At 41.4% G+C, this 22,108-nt stretch overlaps 1 protein-coding gene across 5 annotated transcripts in view; it reads left to right on the forward strand.

Moving 5' to 3' along the window:
• Window positions 1-22,108, forward strand: part of LOC141273772 (catenin delta-1-like) — a 124,263-nt gene that overhangs the window by 89,583 nt on the left and 12,572 nt on the right. For all 5 annotated transcript variants that reach the window (XM_073686114.1, XM_073686111.1, XM_073686110.1 and 2 more), the window contains 6 exons: window positions 157-284; window positions 3,624-3,774; window positions 3,916-4,099; window positions 12,300-12,414; window positions 18,014-18,092; window positions 21,519-21,566. In XM_073686114.1, coding sequence (XP_073542215.1) covers window positions 157-284; window positions 3,624-3,774; window positions 3,916-4,099; window positions 12,300-12,414; window positions 18,014-18,092; window positions 21,519-21,566 — 705 coding nt within the window. The remainder of the gene's footprint in view (window positions 1-156; window positions 285-3,623; window positions 3,775-3,915; window positions 4,100-12,299; window positions 12,415-18,013; window positions 18,093-21,518; window positions 21,567-22,108) is intronic.

Raw genomic sequence — 22,108 nt, forward strand, 5'->3', positions numbered from 1 at the left:
CCTTTATCACTCAAAGAACAGAGCAATGGTGAGGCAGTTAAATAGCTAAGGCAATTTTAGGTTGAGACATTAATGTATAGCCAGGAAGTGTGCTAATGTTACTGTGTGGTTCACCTCTGCCCAGAGTCATTACTCATGCTTTCATTTTTCTCACAGGTTATGAACTCCTCTTCCAGCCTGAGATTGTGCGTCTCTACGTTTCTCTTGTGAAGTTGTCTCGGACACCTGCAGTCTTGGAAGCAGCAGCCGGTGCCATTCAAAACCTGTGTGCTGGATGTTGGATTGTGAGTGTCCATTGCTAATCTGTGCACATGCATGGTTTTTCCCCGTTTTGCCTATTGTTCGTTGACCTTTACCTGCGAAGTAAACTGCCGATTGCTGCTTTGAAAAACATAACTTACAGAAAATTTTTTGCCAAATTCAAAACCTTTATGCTTTCTCTCCCAAGGATGTATCTCGTACACCCTTGCAGAGTGGCAACACCGCACCAAGGACCTATGAGAGACAATTTTCCAACTCAAAAGTTCGGGTCTCCATTGTTTTCAATTGGGTTCTGGTTTAAGGTCTGGTACTTGAACAAAACTTTGCAATAAAGTTCAGGTCGGGGCCTGAGAGGTCACTGGTTAAATTGAGAGCTGCAAGCTCATGCCAAGATCACTCCCAACTCTGATTAAGAGCTCCTACGAAAGTATAGCTCGGACGAGAGCTATCCAATGTTTTATCTGATAGCACTCAGACTATTGGAGATCTGCACTGCTCCATAGTATACCTTTTTTTTTCTTCTACAGACTGAATCAGTTTGTGAAAAAAATCGCAGCATGATGCAAGTGGCTCCGCAGATTAAATCACGCGTACTCGTTCAAGTCTATTGGTGCTTGTAAAACATTGGACTGCACTTAAATGTCATCGATCTGATTCTCTTGGAAGAGAGCATCATCGCTCGTGTGAGCAAGCCCTTTCCTGGGATATCTTGGGCCTACAGCAGGATTTCTGATCTCATTTTGAAGCTGGAAATCTCTGTAACGGAGATACAGCCTATGACCATGCCTACACCCTCCTCCTGCCTTCAGCCAGTGTGAGACAGGAGAGGAGGAGGGCTGTGAGAGAGCTGACAGGCAGCAGGGACAAAGGGAAGATGATGGGGGGGGATTTTGTCCTGTACCTGTGTAAGACTGTATCTCGCCAGCAAAGTGTAAAAAGAAAAAAAAAAAAAAAAAGTTGGAGATATAAATTAAAGAAAAAAGTTATTTATTTATTTTTTTTAAGATCATTAGAATTAGAAAAAAAATACACATTTAGTATCGCCACAACTTTTTACGACCTACCCACACTTTAAAACTATCTCTTCACTTAACTCTCCCAGTTAACGCCATAAAAGTGAGAATTCTTAATGACCCAAACTATAAAATGAGCATGATATTTATTACATAAATATATACAAATATTTTTTACAGAATGGGGAAAAAAAAAATTAAAAGTATTTTAATGGTCTTATGTGGTGGTAAAAAAAATGTGAAAAACACCCTTATTTCTCCACTGATTATAATAACAAGGTTTTTTTTGTCTCTTGAATTCATTTGGGTGTTCTATATAGAATTCACGGTCCCAATTTCATAGGTAAAATCTGAATTTCTGTATCGCGTAAGGTTTTTGAGATCACGTGAAACATACTATTTATTGCTAATATGTTAGAGGTTGTCCACTGCTTTTGAAAATAGCCCAATGTCATCATGTGACCCCCGGCTTCAGCCGGCTCTGACATCCGCTGATGTCACGTCATGGTTCCGAATGCAGCCGGGGGTCTCTTTTCTGCATTTCACGGTGGATGCTGGGTTGTGGGCGGGGTCACCCTGCGCGTCATACCCAGCATCCACCGTGTGCTGTCCCTCTCACTGTTCATTTGGAAAGCGCGCGGTAAGTGCAGGGTGTGACGTAGTGGGGTAACCCCGCCCAAAACCCAGCGTCCACCGCGGGGACCCCAGCGCTGAGTCACTCCTCACTTGACGTGACATCAGTGGGGGGTCACGTGCTAACCTAAAAATAAATCCCCATGTATCACAAAAAAAAAATGCAAAGATTGCTTGAAAATCCAAACTAGAAACCATGGCTTTTTAAACTGCATGTTTAAAAGAAAATAACCAAAAAACTGAAAATGTGCCTAGTTAGTAACTAGGGTAAATGACCTAATCTTGAACTGATTAATATACTCAGTCTTTCTTAAAAAGCAGCGTGGATAATAAAACTGTGGACAACTTTTGATGTAGAATGTTTTGTTTTTGTTTTTTTATATATGTTGTATTTTTTTATTAACTAAAAGTAACCACTAGGGTTGAGCGAGTATTTACAGCTGCTCGGTGATATGGTTGAATCGCTCCCGTGTGCATGATTTGCAACTGTTTGACAGCTTTATTACATGTGAGGATTGTGTAAGAAATAGACATTCCTCACATGTAATAAAGCTGTCAAACAGTTGCAAATCATGCACACGGGAGCGATTTAACCTGATCACCGAGCAGCTGTAAATACTCGGACAAAGGGTTAACAGAACATACTCGCTCAACACTAGTGAGAACTAACTTTCTCAATTACTTCATTCAAGTTACAAACTGACAGTTTGTAGCCTGGTCCAAGTTTCAAATTTGTCTCCTGTGGGACTCTCCCAGAAATAGAGGCTGGATGTGATGTCTTTGTGTTTTACATGCACTGCTGCCTTCACTGCTTCTATATCAGCACAGATTAACAGATGCGTGCTGCCAAAACCATGATTGCAGCCATGGTATGGCAGCCAAACTGATTGCATGGCCATACTGCTGGAACCATGACTTGCAGTTGTGGTGTTTCAGAGTAAACCTGCTTTGAAAAGCCAGTCAGGGACTATGAATCTTGGCGGGCTAGTCTGAGACTGGCCCCTGGTGGGTCTCCCTTCCCCACTCCAGTTAACTGACAGGTCTCTATTTATATAAACCAGCGAGAGACCTGTCAAAAGGATGGGGATGTGTGGGTCAGTCAAGGACCGAACTAGGACTAGTATCCTGAGACGTCTAACTCCAGAACAGGTTTCAAAGTATGTTTTCTCTGAAAATCTCTCTGAAATCTTTCAGAGTGAAGCATACACAGCTGTAGTAATGCTGTCCGTAGCTCAATCAGTATGTATCTGATGGCTTTCCTTTTAAACTGTAAAACCACTTCAAACTAAATGCATCATTTAATTGTTGCAAAGGTTTTTTGTCTATACTTTTGTTTCTTAGCTCTAGTCCTTGAGTATCGCCAAGATGCCATGAGTTAAGGGAATTTCAAGAATTCATGTAGCAATTCCAAATGCACTGACAATTTATATTACTTGTAAAGTACTAAAGGAATCCCAAATGCATGACCCTTTTGGGTTATTTGAGGACTTGAGAAACCTATTTCTGTAAAATATCCATAGTAGATATTTGCCTGAAAAAAATGTGACTTGCGTATAACCTAATTTCATACACTAACTATCTTGTATAGTACTGTTTTTCTTCAAGAGACAACCTTTTATATTGTTCTTGTACTGGTGCATTCTTTGTATGGCTTTTGTTATGCACTGTCATTGTGCTTGCACTACATTTGATGTTTTGTGGTGTGCGCTTTCACAGTATGGCCGCTCTATTCGTGCTGCTGTCCGTCAGGAGAAAGGTCTGTCGTCACTTGCTGATCATTTGACCCATGAGAGTGAGCGTGTTGTACGTGCCATTTGTGGAGCACTACGCAACCTTTGTGGAGACAGCCGGAACAGAGAGCTAATAGGTGAGGCCGTGGGACTTTAGGATGTGATGCATACCAGATATTTAGGATGCATCAGAATGCAAAGGTGGTTTGGAAGTTAATGTGAAATGTATTTTTTGTTTCACTTTTTTTGGTTCTCTTCTCCTCTGCTGTTGCATACAGGTAAACACGCCTTAAGTAGCCTGGTGGCTCGTCTACCCAGTCCTCAGTCTCCTGCGGTTGCAGATGATACAACTGTGGCAATACTGGGCACTATTCAAGAAGTTATCACCAATAACCTAGAAGCTGCTAAGAAACTGCGAGAGAGCCAAGGAATTGAGAGACTTGTGCTTATTAATAAGGGAGGGTGAGTGCATAGTAGCATTATTATCTCGAGTCCTGGTGTCTACATTTCCTTAGTATAGATATAAGGAATCCTACATTCGAAGTAGTAGATATGTGTAATTCTCTGCTCCAAAATGTATCATGTTCTCCCAGCTTAACCCCATTCTGTCCTGCATTATATAGCTGCAGTGTCACTATCCTATAATCTTTTTAGCACATCTGATCAAGGTGTGGTGACAGATTGCCATGGCCTGTGATGTTGCCCAATATGCTGTTACTCAATAGAATACTGACAAGGCAGACCTAATAGACTACGTTGGTAGCGCAGTGTATTATGTAAGTGATTAAAGTCGCCTTGCTGGACTAATAAATATTGCAGAAGTATGAAAAATAAAGACATTTTCTTAAAAAATCACACGTTATATCTTCCAAACCGTGAACTCCCTGTTAAAGGAATAAAAATATGCCAGAATTGCTGATTTTTCGCCTTTTACTTATTTTGCAAAAAAAAAATTCAATACATTCATGCATAAAAACAAATTTGGAATCACTCCAGTTCAACTGATTGTAAAGAATTAAGTACAGTGTAATGTTAAAAATGTTACAAACAAATATGAGGCTTAAAATGTGGCAGCTAAAAAAAAACAAATTACTGTTTCAAGAAACATTGCATTCGCATAAATCAGCAGTCCAAGCAAATATTAAGACTTTGTAATATCTTATCAGAGAAATATGCTCATTTCTTCGCTAGTCACTTTTTTTTTTTTCCTCTTCGTTCACACCTTGCTCAAGACAAGGATGGTTGGCTCGCTTTACTAGGTTGCAGCTTCCTATTGAAAGGGAGGGAGAGGAACAGAGTGAGGCAAAGTTTTGCATATAGACCCAGATAAGAAAATTGGTGAAAAATGAAGAATTCAAGTCCTTTAATGGCCAGAAATAATAGCACAGCAGCTGTGCAGCTTCCGCCCTCATTTTATGCAAATGAGCGACACTATTTTTTTTTTTTATTTTATTTTTTTAACATGCGGACTTTCCTCATAGATGTTAATCTATGTGGAAAGTCCACTGGCGGACCCACAAGAGAAATTGACATGCTGCGGGTCTGAAAATCTGTGGTAGTATAATGATTTTATAACATTTTATAAACTTTGCATCGCTAACAACGCTATGGGGGCAGTGTGCATAGTAGCTAGGACGTGACAGGTTCCCTTTAAGCATGGTTCTGGCTTATATCCCAAGTCATGTGATAAGGCTCGTTAAAGGGTCACTATTGACTTTTGTGATTGCTACTTCCTGTTGGTGGCACTAGAAGAGTGTCATACCAACAGTAAAGTCTCTGAAGAGACAGTTTGCGCCATTGAGAGTGGAAACTCAGCATGCCCACAGAGAGCTTCATAAACCACTAAAACAAAGAATACGTTTTGGTCTCTGTAATACTACTGACCTAAAGGATTATATTGCCATATTTTTTTCCAAACTACATGAAAACAATACCTAAAAAGTAGTGGCGTAATTCTAAGGATTTTTTTCACTATTTGTCTCCCACATAGAACTTTTTTTTAGCACTTTTCAGTTCATTATATGATTAAATGAATGGCGTCAAGTCAAAACTACAACTGGTTGTTCGATAGATTTCAGTTTGGTAGCGCACGTAATCCTTTTTATGCTTCTAATGGTTTTGCAGTTGGGCCATGGATCCAACATTTCATCATTTTGTACACCAAGCTAAGGTCACAAAGCTGCTGAACGAGGATGTTTAGATACCATAATCGACATGTGAAGAGAAAAATATCTGACTGCAAGACTGCAGTGGGCAAAAGTTTTGAGGCTGACACAAATTTTGGTGAACAAAGTTTACTGATTCAGTGTTGGATTTTTTAGTCAGATGTTTATTTTTATACTTTTCTTGATGCATCAAGTTTATGTAAAGACTCAATATTTCCAGTGTTGTCCCTTATTTTACAAGACTTCTGCCCCTGCCCAGGCAGCTCGATAGCAGCTTCTGGGCCAAATCCTGACCGATGACAACCCATTCTTGTCTAAATCTAGCCAGTGCTTTGAGTTTATCACAATTTCTGTGTTCTTGTTTATCCACCTGCTTTTTTGAGGATTGAATACAACTACTCAACTGGTTTTAGATCAGGTGAGTGTTCTGTCCATGGATTCAAAATGTCAATGTTTTTGTTCAGCGACCCTCTTGGTTATCACTTTTTGCTTTGTGACATGGTGCTATGCTGGAAAAAGCATTGATCATCACTGAATTGCTGTTGGATGGTTTGGAGACGTTGCTCTTGGACAATGTTTAGATGCAATTCTGTGTTCATGGCAATGTTAGGCAGAATAGTGAGTGAGCCCCCCCCTCGGATGAAAAGTGCCCACACATGAATGGTTTCAGGATTCTTTACTGTTGGTATGACACAAGGTATATGGTAGCGCCCATTTTTTCTTCTCCAGACAGTCATTCTTCCAGATGTCCCAATCAGTCTAAAGGGGGCTTAATCAGAAAAAAAAATACCTTTTACAGGAAGTGCAAGGATTGGACTGCAGAGGACTGGGGTAAAGCTATTTTGTCTGATGAAGCCCCCTTCAGACTGTTTAAACAAAACACTGACATTTTGGGTTCATGGCCAGGAAGCTCCCACATCTCAATCCCATTGAGCACCTGTGATCAATCCTCAAATAGTAAGTGGAGCTTGGACTCCCAAGCACTGATTAGGCAAAAATGGGTTGTCCTCAGTCAGGATTTACCCTTAGGCCACGGCCCCACTATCAGTATCTGGTCAGTATTCGGTCAGTATTTTTTCTCAGGAGTGGGAGCCAAAACCAGGTGAGGAACAATCAGAGAAAAGGTATAATAGAAACAAGTCACCAATTCTGCATTTATCACCCACTCCTGGTTTTGGCTCCCACTCCTGAGAAAAAATACTGACCAAATACTGATAGTGGGGTCCTGGCCTAAAGCTAAGAACGGAAGGGACACCATATTGGAGTGCAGATTTCTTGAAAAATGAGGGTCAGCATTAAAGAAGTCTTCACATCAACTTGATGTTTGGCAAAAGTATAAAAACTTAAGAAATGCTGATAATTGTACTTCAGTAACCATAGAAACATCTAAAAGATCTATAAACACTGAAGCAGCAAACTGTGAGAACCAAAATTTGTGTCAGTCTCAAAACGTTTGGCCACAACTGTAATGCAGACGACATAGCAGCCCCTACTACCACTCTAAATGTTAAGTCAATTCTGAACTTATTTTTACTGGACAACCCCGATCACCCAGCCACAGGATAGGTCAGATCTCTGCCACAGTGTTAATATTTCATTAGTGTCATCACGCTGTGGTGCTGTGAACAATGAGTGGACCTCAGCTTTAAAGGCCCCGTCACACTTAGCGACGCTGCAACGATCCCGACAACGATACTACCTGTCAGGGATCGTTGCTGCGTCGCTATGTGGTCGCTGGTGAGCTGTCAAACAGGCAGGCTCACCAACGATCAGGGGAGCAGCGACATCGTGGAAAGAATCTTTCCACGATGTCCTGCTCCTGGTTGCCAGCCTGCTGAAGCAGGAGCAGGCTTGTAACCATGGTAAACATCGGGTTACTAGGGGCACACGCGCACCTAGTAACCCGTTGTTTATCATGGTTACCACTCTGCTACAGTGAGCGGGAGGTTACCGCTCACTTTAGCAGACTCGTAACCATGGTAAACAGCGGGTTACTAAGTGCGCGTGCGCCCCTAGTAACCCGCTGTTTACCATGGTTACCAGCCTGATCGCTGGTCACACACAGCAATGTGTGCTGACCAGCGGGAGGGCAACCACCAAAAAATGGTCCAGGACACTTTGCAGTGATCAGCGACCTCACAGCAGGGGCCTGATCGCTGCAAAGTGTCACACATAGCGACATCGCTGGTGAGGTCGCTGTTGCGTCACCAAAACCGTGACACAGCAGCGATCTCGCTAGCGATCTCGCTATGTGAGACGGGGGCTTAAGGCTTTTTCAGTAGGATTAGATACATGAATGTCTTGAATGAGGCTTTACAGCTGCGTCTACAAAGCGCATCAGATCACATGACTTTCACTGGTTATTGTGCTCTGCACATTGAAGTTAAATGTGCAGGGCTCTGTAACCATCGAATAAGTCATCTCTTCTGATGCGCTTGGCAGCAATAAAGCCTCATTTAGATGTCTTGGCATCATGGACACCTAAAGCTTTACACTGACCTAGCAGAACACGGTAGTGTGATAACCCTATTGAGCTCTACACACTGGCGGTAAGAACACGTCAGGAAGCATAACATTGTACTATTAGGGTGTATGCACACTGTCAGTGTTCGCTGCGGATTGGACGCAGCGCACTTGTGCTGCGTGCAATCCGCAGCGGCCAGATTTTACAGCATAGTGGATGGGATTTCAAGAAATCCCATGCCCACTGTGTCTGTGTGCTCCTGCGGCTCACCCGTGGAGACTGACATGCGGCGCGCCTTTACAGACCACCGCATGTCAATTTGTCTTGCGGAGAGAAATTCTGTCAGTGCAATGTATAGGATGCGGTGAATCTGCATATGTTAAATGAACACATGCGGCTTCACCTGCGTGCAGCACTTTGGACGCAGCATAGAGTATACTGCATTCAAAGCGCTGCCAATACCAACCGTCTGCACATACCCTTAATGTCCGGCTACTGACCTGTTCTCAGAGCTGGAAGCGGCCACAGCCATGCGGCCACCGCTCAGAACAGAGCTGCAGAGTTACAAGTGCTTCTCACAAAATTAGAATGTCCTCAAAAATTTTACTCCAGTTCTTCAATACAAAAAGTGAAACTCCTATATTATATAGAGTCATTACAAACAGAATCATCTATTTCTAGTGTTTATTTCTGTTAATGTTGAAGAAGATGGATTACAACCAATGAAAACATAAAAATCATTATCTCAGTAAATTAGAATAATTAACAACACCTGCAAAGGCTTCCTACATGTTTAAAAAGACCCCTTAGTCTGTTTCAGTAGAAAAATCATGGGGAAGACTGCTGACTTGACCGATGTCCAGAAGGCAGTCATTGACACACTCCACAAGGAGGGTAAGCCACAAAAGGTCACTGCTAAAGAAGCTGGCTGTTCAGAGTGCTGTATCCAAGCATATCAATGGAAAGTTGAGTGGTGGAAAAAGTGTGGTAGAAAAAGGTGCACAAGCAACCGAGATAACCACAGCCTTGAAAAGATTAAGAACAGGCCATTCAAAAATTTTGGGAAGCAGGAGTGGACTGCTGCTGGAGTCATTGCTTCAAGAGCCACCACACACAGATGTATCCAAGACGTGGGCTACAAGTGTCGCATTCCTTGTGTCAAGCCACTCATGACCAATAGACAACGCCAGAAGCGTCTTACCTGGGCAAGGAGAAAAATACCTAGACTGTTGCTCAGTGGTCCAAGGTGTTGTTTTGAGATGAAAGTAAATTTTGCATTTCTTTTAGAAATCAAGGTCCCAGATTCTGGAGGAAGAGTGGAGAGGCCACAATCCAAGCTGTCTAGTGTGAAGTTTCCACAATCAGTGATGGTTTGGGGAGCCATGACATCTGCTGGTCTAGGTCCACTGTGTTTTATCAAGACTAAAGTCAGTGCAGCCGTCTACCAGGACATTTTAGAGCACTTCATGCTTCCCTCTGCCTACAAGCTTTTTGGAGATGGAAATTTTATTCTCCAGCAGGACTTGGCACCTGTCCACACTGCCAAAAGTACCAATACCTGGTTTATAAGCGACAGTATCACTGTGCTTGATTGGCCAGCAAACTCGCCTGACCTTAACCCTACAGAGAATCTATGGGGTATTGTCAAGAGGAAGATGAGACCCCAGACCCAACAATGCAGACGAGCTGAAGGCTGCTATCAAAGCAACCTGGGCTTCCATAACACCTCAGCGGTGCCACAGGCTGATCGCCTCCATGCCACATTGCCGCATTGATGCAGTAATTGATGCAAAAGGATCCCGACCAAGTATTGAGAGCATTTACTGAACATACATTTCAGTAGGCCAACATTTCTGATTTTAAAAACATTTTTCAAGTTGTTGTTATAAAGTATTCTAATTTACTGAGATAATGACTTTTGTGTTTTCATTGGTATAAGCCATAATAATCAACATTAAGGGTATGTGCACACGATGCAGAAATGCTCAGGATTTTTTCCTGAGCGTTTCTGCATCTCTCTGGCAGGAAAAAACGCATGCGGATTGTACATGCGGTTTCCTGCCAGGGACATGCGGAAATGAAGCGGTCTTCACTTTCATTTCCGCATGCGGGTTGACAAGCGCTTCCCAAGCGATTTTAGCATCACTTGGAAAGTGCTTGTCAACTTCACACTATATAAATCCATGCAACCGGCATGGATTTATATAGTGTGTGAATGTCAAAAAATAAAAAATAAATCTATACTTTACCCTCTGATGGCCCCCGGTGTCCTGCTTCATCGGTCCCGGCTGCCGGCAGTGAAGACTGTAGGACCTTCCGACGTCAGCGTCACGTGACCCGTCACATGACTCTGACGTCAGCGAAGGTCCTTCTTCATTCAACCGCGAAGTGCCCGGGAAGCCGGCAGGACGCAGCGCGGGCCGTCAGAAGGTGAGAATATATGTATTTTTTATTTTATTCTTTTTTTTTTAATGGTACCTGGGTCTGGATGAGAGTCCTCTCATCCACACCCGGGTACCATCCGCACATTAGACCGCATGAAAAGCGCATCAACATATACAGTGATGCGGATTCCATGCGGTCTAATGCAAGTCAATGGCGGCAAAAGAGCAGCGTTTCCGCAAAATTAATTGACATGCTGCGGATTTTTGACCGCAGCGTTTACGCTGCGGAAAAATCCGCATCATGGGCACAGCACATGCGGATTTCCATTGGGGAACATTGCTGCCCTTCTACCATGCGTTTTTCATGCGTTTCCGCAACTGCAAAAACGCCGCGGAAACGCATGAAAAACGCATCGTGTGAACTCAGCCTAACAGAAATAAACACTTGAAATAGATCACTCTGTTTGTAATGACTCTATATAATGACTTTCACTTTTTGTATTGAACTGAAATAAATTACATTTTTGAGGATATTCTAATTTTGTGAGAAGCACCTGTAACTTCTTCCAGTGGTGAGAACAGGTTAGTAGGCTTGCATTAGTAGTACAATACCAGGCTGCTGAAACGTTCTCATCGCCACTGCTCTAGTGCCTGTACTTTCTGTCACCGCTGCAAGTAGCAGTGATGGTGGAATTGTAGGTTAGCACACAATGAGCTGCAATGAAACGGCGTGCATAATTCACTGCTGCAGAACCCAGTATAGGAGAAGCAGTCAGTCACCAGTCTCCTATGGTTTGGGGCTACTGTATTTGTGGAGTGGAAGTGTCCATTCCAGCGAGCTTAAATGCCCCTGCCCCAACCAGCGTCTGCTTGTAGCATTGGAGAGAGCAGATTTTGGGCTAGTGGTACAGCAATGACATTGGTCTGAACTGCCAAACATTAGCATACTAACCTCCACCCCACCTCCTCCAGACAGCAGGAAGCCAGGAGGCTTGGGAATCTTGATATTCTACTAAAGGAGATGGGGCACCCCTTTTAATTCCTCAACTGTTACCAGATATGCGGCTTTACCCTGGTTTTCTCCCTACCATGTGGATTGTTTTTTCTAATGGTCTGTTCATCTGTCTCCCCCTTAAATTAACCTATATCTCTTAGCCATTCCACTCTGGGTTCCTTCACCCAATCCAGACAAGGTTTTCCATACCATCTAGATTCACGGTTCTTCAGACTTCTCTATCTCTGTGCCCTTACTGGCTCTGCTCCTCTATGGGCAGATACATGGATTTCTTTTCATTTCCTCCTTGGCCTATCTGGTCCACATTTCAGAATCCCGAGTTGCTTTTTTATTTCTCCTTGTTGCAGGGTACTAAACTACATTTTATAGCCAATTTTGCAAAGAAAATCATGTTGCTTTTTCACTGCAGACTGAAAAAAAAATGTGACCATAATAGTTTTAGCTTTTCTATAACCAAACCTTTACTAAACTGAAAATTAATTTCCCATGGAACTGCCATAGAAAGCCTATTACTGCTGTCTGCTATTTCTGGCTATCCCATAGACCATTAATTCAGGACCCTGTTCCTATTTATAGGGGATAATTTTAGATTCTGACAACACGCCTCTAACTTTGACCTTTGAACTGTTTGCAGTGGACACTCTGAACGAGAGATTCGTGCTGCTGGTCTCTGCCTCCAGACTGTTTGGGGGTTTAAGGAGCTCCGGAGGCCTCTAGAAAAGGAAGGGTGGAAGAAGAGTGATTTTCAGGTAATGATGAACAGTACAACTTGGCTATTTACTTTACTTTAAAGGAAACCGGTCATTAAGAAAAAAGCAAAGAGCTGTATTTACCTGTAGCCGTATTGCTGATCTGCAGGTTAGTGCCGTTCCACATGTGTGCAAATCGAATGTGATATTTAACGCATGGGGAAAAAAATGACGTTATTTGATCACTGGAGCATTATTTAGCATCATTAGAAGGCCAACCTGATATTGTTCACTGTGACACACGTACTATTTCATAAAGTGAACCTGCCGTGAAAACCAGCAGATTAGCACTATGGCTGTGGGTCTGTTTTTTTTATCCCCCTCAGAACATGTTCCTTTATCCCCCTCTTGACATCTGTCTCTCCATTATGGGTTCCTATATCGATCCACTGTCTTTGAAGTAGGCTCAGAAGCGGAGACTCCACTATTGCCAGCAGATTATAGCGGTGTTATTCAGCCATCATCTGCCTCCAACAGCAGAAATTGAAGCTGACCTGCTGCTGTCAACTGTCTACATCCCACTGTCAATCTGTGACCCTGGGGGGAGGGGTGTCGTAGGCAGTCTGTTTCAAACAGTCATGGGGTGTCCATGGGATTAAACACATGTGCCTGCCATGACTATATTCCTACGAATAACAAAGCGGCACACTGTAACGCTAAGTATGCCAACATGAAATATATGAAATTTCATTAGCATTACTGCTGTAGAAAATAGAAATAAAAGAGAAATCTTAGTGCGTAAATTGGCCATATCATGTGTAAGGCGTTTCTCAAAATACCAGGACCCTATCAATGTGAACTCCTCTCTAAGAGACTGTCTGCTTGTGTGTGGGATAATAAGATCCTGCTCCAATTAAAACTGCCTGTGAACATAAAAACACCTGTTTACACCAACAGTTTTTTCTGTTTCTATGTATAAGCTTTGTCTCAGCAATCCGCTTCTATGCCACAGGCAGCTTTAATTGCAGCAGAATCTTATTATCCCACACACAAGCAGACATAGTCACTTAGAGAGGTATTCACATTGGTAGGATCCTGGTATTTTGAGAAACTCCATATCGTGGCTACCAGGTACACATGAGTTGGCTAATTTATGCGCTAAGATTTCTCATTTCTGTTTTCTACAGCAGTAATGCTATCCAAATTTCATATATTTCATGTTCGCATACTTAGCGTTACGGTGTGCTGCTTTGTTTTAGTTGTATATGGAGGTAGCTGCGCCTAGTAAGCACCAGTTCATACCTATTTCTTGTTTTAGAAGTGCCACACAGAGCTTTTTTCAGTTTCTATATTCCTACGAAGTCAAGCCTTTGACTGGCATTCATGAGAGACTGTCATTTTTTTCCCATATACTGCAAAACTGGTGTTTTCATATAATGATTATTGCAGATTCAAATTCCCTAAGTCAGGGGTAGGGAACCTTTTTTCTGCCATGGGCCATTTGGTTATTCTACAGTAATTCGCAGGCTGTACAAAATTAGCAACTTTAAAGCGCACCTGTCAGCAGGATTGTGCTCAGTAATCTATATACACTGGCAGGTGAGCGACATTACACTGATTAATATGATACCTTGGTTGATGAAATCTGTGCTGTGGTTCTTGTGTAATCTTTACTTTCAGTTTGGAGATAATGATATGCTCGTGCTTTGGGGCGGCCTGTGGGGGGCGCTCTATCCGATGCTCTGCTTACATATTCATCTGTATGCTATTATGACAGCTCACACTGCCTTCACTGACCTGCCTCCTATTTTATATAATGCATCTAGCAGTGCGGGGCTTGGTAAATTAGAAGGCAGGTTAGTGAACGATCAGTGAGCTGTCATAATAGCATACCGATGAGTATGTAAGCAGAGCACCAGCTAGAGCTGGGGGTCAGAGTACGTGACATCTCGGAGCACAAACTCCCCATGAGCTGGAGGTTAGACAGCCCTAAGGGGACCAACAGTAAAAAAAAAAAAAAAAATCTATGGTTTCAATACCTTTTGTATTTTGCTAGGTCAGGCTTTTTCAAACATGGCAATAGCAAATATTTTACGTTTGTTTTTTTTCCTTTTTTTTTTTTGAAGGGAGAAATAAAGGTGATTCAAATTTTATGAAAAAAATTGTTTAATTTTTAGTCCCCATAGTTAACTTGAACCTGCAGTCTTCAGAACACGTATACGATATGCTGCAATAACCGTTTTGCAGTATGTAATGAAATACCACATTATTCTAACATGTGTTGTTGACATGATTTTGTGGCACTTACTATTATACTGGTATGACAAGTTCTCCTCCTGCTGATTTTGCAGCTCTCCTCACAGACTGCTCAGCTGTCCAGTCCATATAATAAGTGCTGGTGGAGGGGCATGTGTCCAGACCAGTCAATCAGTCTTGTCCAATTGAAAACCTCATGGGAAAACTTGTTTTCTATTGGACAAGACTGATGTACAGGTCTGGTTATATGTTCTGCCATTGGTATAGACTGGAGAGCTGTGCAGTCGGTGTGGAAAGATGCGCTAACCAGAGCAGGAGGAGAACCTGTCATAAATACAGCGGGTGAAATAAGTATAGAATACGTCACCAATTTTCTAAGTAAATATATTTCTAAAGGTGCTATTGACATGAAATTCTCACCAGTCGTCAGTAACAACCCTCGAATCCACACAGGCAAAGAAATCAAACTATAGGTGTTCATAAATGTAATAATGAGAAATGATACAGGAAAAAGGTATTGCACACATGGAGAGGTGTGCAAAAAGCCATGGAAAGTCATGACACCAGCTAAAATCTATCAACCCACTTAGGGAATGTCAGCTGGTTCAACTGATGGCGTATATAAAGGTGTCTTATTACCAAGGTGCCACACAAGAAGCATATCATGATGGGTAAAACCAGTAAGCTGCCTCAATACCTTTGCAGCCTTATTGCAAAACATACTAATGACAATGACATTGGTTACAGAAAAATTTCTAAACTAGTTGAAAGTTCCAGTGAGCACTGTTGGGACCATAATCCAAAAGTAGAAAGAACATCATTTCAACACACATCTTCCATGACCAGGTGCTCCCCGCAAGATATCAGACTGAGTTAAAAAGAATTCTCAGAAGAGTTGTCCAAGAGCTAAGGACCACCTGTGGAGAGCTACAGAAGTACCTACTGATTCCAGGTCTAATTGTTTCAAAGAAAAACAATAAGTAATGCACTCAACCTCCATGGCCTGTATGCACGTTCACCACGCAATACTTCATTGCTGAACAAAAAGCATATTCAAGCATGTTTAAAGTCTGCTCAACAACATTTAGACAAGCCTGTGAAATACTGGAAGAATATAGTCTTGTCAGATGCCAAAATTGAACTCTTTGGATGCCATATTATAAACCATGTTTGGAAGCCAAAAGGCACGTCCTCTCACCCCAAAAACACCATACCAACAGTGAAGTTTGGAGGTGGGAATATTATGGTGTGGGGCTGTTTTTCAGCGTTTGGCACTAGAAAACGTCATTGAAGGAAGGATAAATGGACAATTAATAAAAAAAAAACTGTAATCTAACAGGATGAGAAGGATGAAAAAAGGGTGGACATATCAGCAAGGCCATGATCACAAAGACAATGGAACTCTCAATCGGTTTCAGAGAATGACAATAAAGCTGCTAGAATGGCCCAGCCAATCAATTGACCTGAACCCAATAGAAAATTTATGAAAGGAAATAAAGTTCAGTTCATAGAAGAAGCCCGCAGGATTTAATTTGTTTGTTTGTGTGGAAGAATTGGCCAAAATCATATCTGAGCAATGCATGCGACTAGTTTCTCCATACAGGAGGCGTTTGAAGCTGTCCACACCAACAAAGGCTTTTGTACAAAGTATTGAATTTTAGTAAGTGTGTTCAATACTTTTTCCCGGTGTTATTTCTCATTATTACACACAACTTAATATAAGGACGTCTATGGTTTGATTGCTTTGTCTGTGTGCTGTGTGGATTTGATGGGTTATTACTGACATCTGATAAGTATTTCATGTCAGCAGCACCTTTAGAAATATATTTACTTCGAAAATTTTTAACGTGTTAAATACTTATTTCACCCACTGTATATAAAGGTAAGTGCAACAAAATTATGTCCCTAACACATCTGGTAAAATAAAGATCATGTGCTCAACTCCGTTATCTCAACCAGCCATCCAGCCGTACACAGTGGCACGTGCCAAATTTGTAATGAAACCAAACTACAAAAGTGATTTTATTTTTTTTTTGCACCAATTGCATGCATAAGATAAAACAAAAATTGTCCCAAAAAGTGGACAACCTTTTTAACAGAAGGACTAAGATGGCAGTCATGTGGGCTTCAGCAGGACGCCACCTGTCATTGCAATCCATCAGCTTCCTGCGATAGCCTCTGACAACAGCATTTAAATGACATTTAGACAGATAAACTGCAGTAATTGGAGAAAGCTCTGGTTGTGGCAGTTAAGCCATGTTCACACCTTCAGTATTTGGTCAATATATTACATCAGTATTTGTAAGCCTAAAGCAGATGTGGGACAATCAGAGAAAAAGTATAATTGCCCTAAGTGACATATGACGGAAATATGTCATGTCAATGTGTTAAGACTGTGAAATTGGCATATTTGTTATTTTTACTTTTTATTATCACACCATCGAGCATAGATTGACTATACACAAATTGTTCTCTTGTTTACCAGCTGGTCTACACAAGCTTATCAACAGGGATGAGAACAGAATGGTCACTCAAACGCTCTGTCACCATGCTGCCCAATAACATGATGCTGTAAATTCCCTGTGTACATGGGGTGATATACTGCCAGACTGCTGTCATGAACAAATCACAAGACTAAGGCTGTGTGCACACGTTGCATATTTGGTGCATGCGTTTTTGTCGCGTTTCTTCTGCACGGATTTGTGACAACCTGATGCCAGCAAAGTGAATGAGTAACCTGACATGTAATGCACATGTTGAGTATTTTTGACTTGCAGATTTGGTGCAGAAAATAATCTGCAGCATGTCAGTCCTGTTCGTTTTTGAGGCTGCATTTTCCTGCCAAGAGATGCTGAAATGTAGAAAAAATTTCTGCAATCAAATACTGTGTGCACATAAGCCTAACTATTTTTCAGCATGCTTATACCAGTGGAGCACTTGTTTGTCAATTAATCTATGGATGTAATTGCTCCATAAAACAAACTCTAGATTGGCATCTCTGTTATCGTCCCTTTTCTGTGTCAGAGGAATACTGTGTACATCTAATGATGGGCTACAGTATAGCAGAAGAATTGTACATTACAGTGGTACTCGGGGCAGGACAGCAAGCAGCCCATAACCTTTATACTCTCTTCATGCACGGCCATCCTTCTGTAGGGTTACCTGGGTCCTTTCTTGGTCTCCTTGCTCCTGCTTCTGATTGTTGGCAGTCTGCAATGGTCACTGCAGCCCCTGCCAGAAGAGAAAGCAAGGAGGCCCCGGTAACATTAAGGAACACCATTTTTAGGACATGTTGCACCTTTTAAATAGAAACATTTACAACTGCAAAATGCCCTGCTGTTTTTTCATTTTGAATTGCTGAGTTGTGTTGTGCCCAAATCCATTGCTACCTTCCTTTTATTAGGTGTCTGTTGGTGGTCCAAAGCGAGCTCCAGGATTTGATGATAGCACGCTCCCGCTCATTGAGAGAAGCCAGAGGAACGGTAAGGCTCAAGACATGTTATCCAGAAATGTAAATGCAGTTACAAATAAAGTGTAATTTATATATATATATATATATATATATATATATATATATATATATATATATATATATATATATATATATATATATATATATATATATATATATATATATAATATTAAAAGGATTTTATTTGTGAGATTAAAAGGATTCCATACTTAAGATTATTTTTTTTTTTGCATTTTACATATTAGAGCAGTCACAGTAAGTTGATCTTTCCTGGTCTTCGTAGCTCATTGATCAGATTTCCTCTCTATATCGACACATCAGATTGTGGGTAATGCCAGCTATATTGTACTGCTGAACACCTAGGTAAAGTAGCACAGCACTTTCTGCACGGATTAGGCTCGACTTGTCCTCTTATTTATTGGGTTGGGGCCGTTTGCCATTACTTGTCAGACTGTAAAAATCTGACATTTCAGTCAATTGACTACCATCTGTTTCAGTTGAATACATCCTGCTCTGACTATAGAGCAAGTGTCTCTCAGAAAAACCAAACACCTTTTTATAATCTACAATTAAAAACACACACAAGTGACATGGCCTAGCTGTGAATGTAGGACGTATGGCAGAGGAGCAACTACTACATTCATCCTGAAGGAATCTGGTCTCCCCTGAAGTACAGATAAGTAGCTTCTCTTTGTCCACCGGAGTACAGCAGAAGAGGTAGAAAATCTGCCTGTACATTGTCTGCAAGTCATCTAAGTGTCCAGAAATTGGTCAAGGGTGAGTGTTCTCTATAAAAATTTACTGACAGAGGTGGACTTACTTTATCAAAATATAAACTTTATTTGATTTCCTTTTTTTAAAAAAAACCTAGAAATCCACCGTACTCATAACCAGTCTTTATCAGGTCACAACACCTGTCAGACCACAATACTAAATATAATATAGGTTAGCATTCTCATCTGATTGTACAGCTGCAAGCAAATATATCTTTTTTGAGATTGCTGCCTTTACACTAACTGGGTAAGGCTATTATTTATTGCACTCAGCCTTTACTAGCCTAATATTCCTATAGATCACCACACTACCCAGTTGATTATATAGATAGGTTTGGCTGCAGTATACTCTATATTATGTGCACAGTGCTACTTATTCACACTGTGCCCTCTACAGCCTCTTCTCTCAGCTGCTCCATTCACATAATGCTGTTCTCTGCACAGTCTGCACTCTTTGTCCAGACCAATAAATGCACACTGGAGTTAAGGCCCCGTCACACTAAGCGATGCTGCAACGATCCCGACAACGATACGACCGGTCACGGATCGTTGCTGCGTCGCTATGTGGTCGCTGGTGAGCTGTCAAACAGGCAGGCTCACCAACGATCAGGGGAGCAGCGACATCGTGGAAAGAATCTTTCCACGATGTCCTGCTCCGAGTTACCAGCCTGCTGAAGCAGGAGCAGGCTGGTAACCATGGTAAACATCGGGTTACTAGGGGCACACGTGCCCCTAGTAACCCGTTGTTTATCATGGTTACGAGCCTGCTAAAGTGAGCGGTAACCTCCCTCCAGCCTGATCGCTGCTCCAGCTGGTCACACACAGCGATGTGTGCTGACCAGCGGGAGGGCAACGACCAAAAAACCGTGACACAGCAGCGATCTCGCTATGTGAGACGGGGGCTTTAAACTGCCTCAACACAGATGGTGTCCTTTATAGTTACAGGCTCACTATCCTTAGTCATTGTTCAGCAGCTGACAGAGGTGTGAAGTATTAACTTGTTTTTATTCACACCACTGTCCTCTAGTGTCTACCTCGGAGGGCGCGTTTCACCTGGCATTTGTATGGGCACATCAGGAGGTTAATCTTATTTATCACTCTTAGTGTGTGTCATGCTATGCTTTTACAATGACTGCAAGCATGGGAGTTTATTCCTTGCATTATTGCTAGCCACGTTCAGCCGCACGGACGCCAAACCTTTAACCTATAAAACAAGTCAGTAAATGTTTGTAATAGTGGACTTTATATTGGAGTTTTGAAGGTCCTCAATCAGTGAATTCCTGAGTGGTCTCTAAATCAGAAAATATTCAAAAACTCAGTTGCCCTCTACGGCAGATCGAGAACCTGTTCGGCATTGGACGCAATGCAGAGGCTGTGAAAGGCTGTGTTTTCGTCTTTTTTTTCTCTTTCATCCCTCAGGATCATCCATGAGGGATGGATACTTTCTGCCACAATTGGAATCACTCCGAATTATGTGTTCCCCCTCTTTTTTTCTTCTATCAAAAAAGTTGAGAAAAGTGAGGGATTGAATGGCCAGAATTATTTGGATAGCTACCTTTTGGCCCAAGAGGGCTTACTTCACGTTTATTTGCTTACTCTGACGCATGTGATCTTTGGAGATGCCAGATCTCTTTTTCAGAGACCAGTTGTCCTCTCCCAGACCAGAAGCGTAAATCTGTCTGGGCAATTGCCCCATAAGATGCAGTGAGACAAGCTGCTGGTCTCTTTCAGAACTAATATTCTCCCCGATGAACCGCAGGGAAACGTGCAACATGTAGGAGTGATGAGTAATGGTGTATGAATATCTACACTGCACTTTATTATTCACCAAGTGAGCACCAGAGTAAGAGTTAGGGGAGGAATTATTTTGTCTGATTCGGTTGTTACATGCTTGCAGCTAAATTCAATATTAATATTATTCAGTATTTCAGAATCTGAAAATATTATGAACTGTGAATCTTGACTGATACCTTGACTCGGCAGTGATACTAGGGATTGCAGTAGTTACTGATGGTCTTTGTAAGAGAATATCAGACTTCTGGAAGACTGTGAACAGAGTCTCCCTTTACATAAGATGGGCATAATATATGGGGGGATGTTGATAAATGTGTACAAGGGGGTACCCCACCTAATGGCTATATTGTCACATATAGCCCCCCCCCACACTTCCACCCTTCTTACCCAAATACTCCCCTCTAAAAAAAATTATAGAGAAGGTGTTAATTACTGCAATGCACTTGGGGTGATTCAATAAGTATACACTTAAAAACTTTTATTTTTCATGGAATACCTTAATTATTTTGAAGTATTTACAATGAGGTATTACAATAAGCAATCCTCCTTCACTACAATGTGGTCATCTATTATCCTCTTTGAACCCCCATTTTATACATTGCCCACAACAACCTATATACCTGGTATACAGGACTAGTTGCAGCTTGACAATGTGACACTCGCCATTTTGGTCATACCCTGCAAATCTTTTTCTTGAACATGAACAGTTATTAAAGCTATTGCATTTTAGCTATATTCTTTTTTTTTTTCTGTCTTGTACTGCAGTTTTCATATTGCTTTTCCTCCTCTAATTACTATATATTTTACATTTTATTGCCTGATGGTCATTTGTCAGTTTTCCTTAAATGTAGACTTTTTTTTTTTTGTAGATAAGAAGACTGAGAATGTTAACATTCCTATGAATGACATCAGACCAGGTATTATTGTAATATATATTTTGCTTATTAAAGGGGTTATTCCCATCTCATTCATTTATGGCAGATCTCGTGAATATGCCTTAAATGCACAATAGATGTGGGTTCCACCAATGGGAATTGTATCTGTCTGGAAAACATGGCCCTGACGTGAGTCCAATGCTCAGATCCAGACTTCTTATTATTTACTCTGCATAAAGAAAAAAGTTGATCTGCCAGATCTTCAGCAATATCCTGATATTCACGTTTCTCTCTGGCTCAGTGTTATGACATTTCAATAACGAATTTTGTTATTTAGATGTTGAGGGGAACTCTGGCTTTGAATATATTCAATGTTCTGACAATATCACTCAAATGCCTGACAATGATAATATAGTCGAATAAGGAAATCTAAGTAAATTGAAGGTTACTTGAAGACACGGGTTCAGAAATAGCATAACAATTGGAACACTTCTTTTTTTGTTTTCGGTCTAGGTTTTTCTCGTTTATGAAGTCCAGATCCAGTGCACATCTGAGTAAAGAGAATCAGTCAGCAGGTTTTTCTA

Source organism: Phyllobates terribilis, unplaced genomic scaffold (genome assembly GCF_046119375.1).
Source record: "Phyllobates terribilis strain yellow unplaced genomic scaffold, ASM4611937v1 Scaffold_5__5_contigs__length_657084704, whole genome shotgun sequence".
Lineage (NCBI taxonomy): Eukaryota > Metazoa > Chordata > Amphibia > Anura > Dendrobatidae > Phyllobates > Phyllobates terribilis.